The sequence below is a fragment of the Otolemur garnettii genome, unplaced genomic scaffold (genome assembly GCF_000181295.1).
Source record: "Otolemur garnettii isolate 467f Iridium unplaced genomic scaffold, OtoGar3 scaffold00147, whole genome shotgun sequence".
Taxonomy (NCBI): Eukaryota; Metazoa; Chordata; class Mammalia; order Primates; family Galagidae; genus Otolemur; species Otolemur garnettii.
In genome coordinates, this window is record NW_003852542.1 from 2,674,907 (window position 1) to 2,676,638 (window position 1,732).

At 45.7% G+C, this 1,732-nt stretch overlaps 1 protein-coding gene across 2 annotated transcripts in view; it reads left to right on the plus strand.

Annotated features, from left to right (window-relative positions):
- GGCX (gamma-glutamyl carboxylase) overlaps positions 1–1,732 on the plus strand; it is a 20,136-nt gene that overhangs the window by 11,567 nt on the left and 6,837 nt on the right. For both annotated transcript variants that reach the window (XM_003799209.3, XM_023518775.1), the window contains exon 6: positions 786–892. In XM_003799209.3, the coding sequence (XP_003799257.1) occupies positions 786–892 (107 nt within the window). The remainder of the gene's footprint in view (positions 1–785; positions 893–1,732) is intronic.

Consider the following 1,732-nt stretch of genomic DNA (forward strand, 5'->3'; position numbering starts at 1 on the left):
CCCGCCACCTTAGGTGTATGTGGCTGGCGCCTTAGCCGCTTGAGCCACAGGTGCCGAGCCTTTTTGTTTTGTTTTGTTTTGTTTTGTTGAGATAGAGTCTCACTTTGTTGCCCCCAGTAGAGTGCTCTGGCATCACAACTCACAGCAACCTCAAACTCTTAGGCTCAAGTGATCCTCCTGAGTAGCTGGAACCATAGGTGTCTGCCACAATGCCTGGCTATTTTTAGAGACAGGGTCTTGTTCTGGCTCAGGCTGGTCTCAAATTCCTGATCTCAGACAATCTACCCACCTCAGTCTCCAGAGTACTAGGATTACAAGTGTGAGCCATTTTGCCCAGCCCATTTGTAGGATGTTTATAAATGCTTGTTCAATGAGTGAATATCCAAGATGAATGAATAGAGAAATGGATTGGTTCTTCCATACGTCCTGGACTGAGATAAATCAGCATTTATTTTGTTCTTGACATCTGTAGAAAGGTGTTTTTTTTTTGGTAGAGACAGAGTCTCACTTTATCACCCTTGGTAGAGTGCCATGGTGTCAGGCAGCTCACAGCTACCTCCAAGTCCTGGGCTTAGGGGATTCTCTTTCTTCAGCCTCCTGAGTAGCTGGGACTACAGGCACCCGCCACAACGCCCAGCTATTTTTTTGTTGCAGTTTGGCCAGTTCCGGGTTTAAACCCGCCACCCTTGGTATATGGGGCCAGCGCCCTACTCACTAAGCCACAGGTGCCACCGGAAAAGGTTCATTTTCTTTTTGAACATTCGTGTTGCATTTTGCATTTGTAGATCTTCATTGTGTACTTCATTGCGGGTGTAAAAAAGCTGGATGCAGACTGGGTTGAAGGCTATTCCATGGAATACCTGTCCCGGCATTGGCTCTTCAGTCCCTTCAAGTGAGTGGCAATCAGGATAGAGCTCTCCTGGAGAGGCACAGGTACAGAGCAGGTGACTCATCTGCCTTGGGTCTGTAGTAATGGCAGCTGTGAATTTGCTACATGCCTTCTGTCTACCTATCTCTCTATTTAGCAGAAAGTAGAGTCAATGATATCAAAAGATTGAGGCCTGCCTACCTGTCAGAGACTTATGGTATAGATGGGCATGATAGGAAAAGAAATTTAGAAAGGAAATAAAAGAGTTTGAATTAGATGATTTGGTGAGTGAGCCAGTGTCCCCAGCATCTGCCTTGGATGGTATTTGTGTCCTTGCCTTTCCACTCTAGCCTCTGATTAGAGTTCCTCAGTCAGTGTACTGAGAATATGGGCAGTCACTGTTCCTGCTCTGACAAAGTTCTTTTTTTCCTTTTCTGAGACAGGATCTCACTGTATTGCCTGTATAGTGCATCATCGTTGCTCACTGCAACCTCAGACTCCTGAGCTCAAGTGATCCTTCTGCCCAAGCCTCCCAAGTAGCTGAGATTAGAGGTGTGCACCACCACACCTGGATAATTTTTTCATTATTTTTTTGTTTTTTTTATTTTTATTTTTTTTGCAGTTTCTGCCCAGGGCTGAGTTTGAACCTGCCACTTCCAGCATATGGGGCCAGTGCCCTACTCCTTTGAGCCATAGGTACTGCCCCTATTTTTATTTTTTGAATTTTATTATTATTATTTTTTTGAGACAGAGCCTCAAGCTGTCACCCTGGGTAGAGTGCTATGGCATCACAGCTCACAGCAACCTCCAACTCCTGGGCTCAAGCGAATCTCCTGCCTCCACCTCCCAAGTAGCTGGGATTAC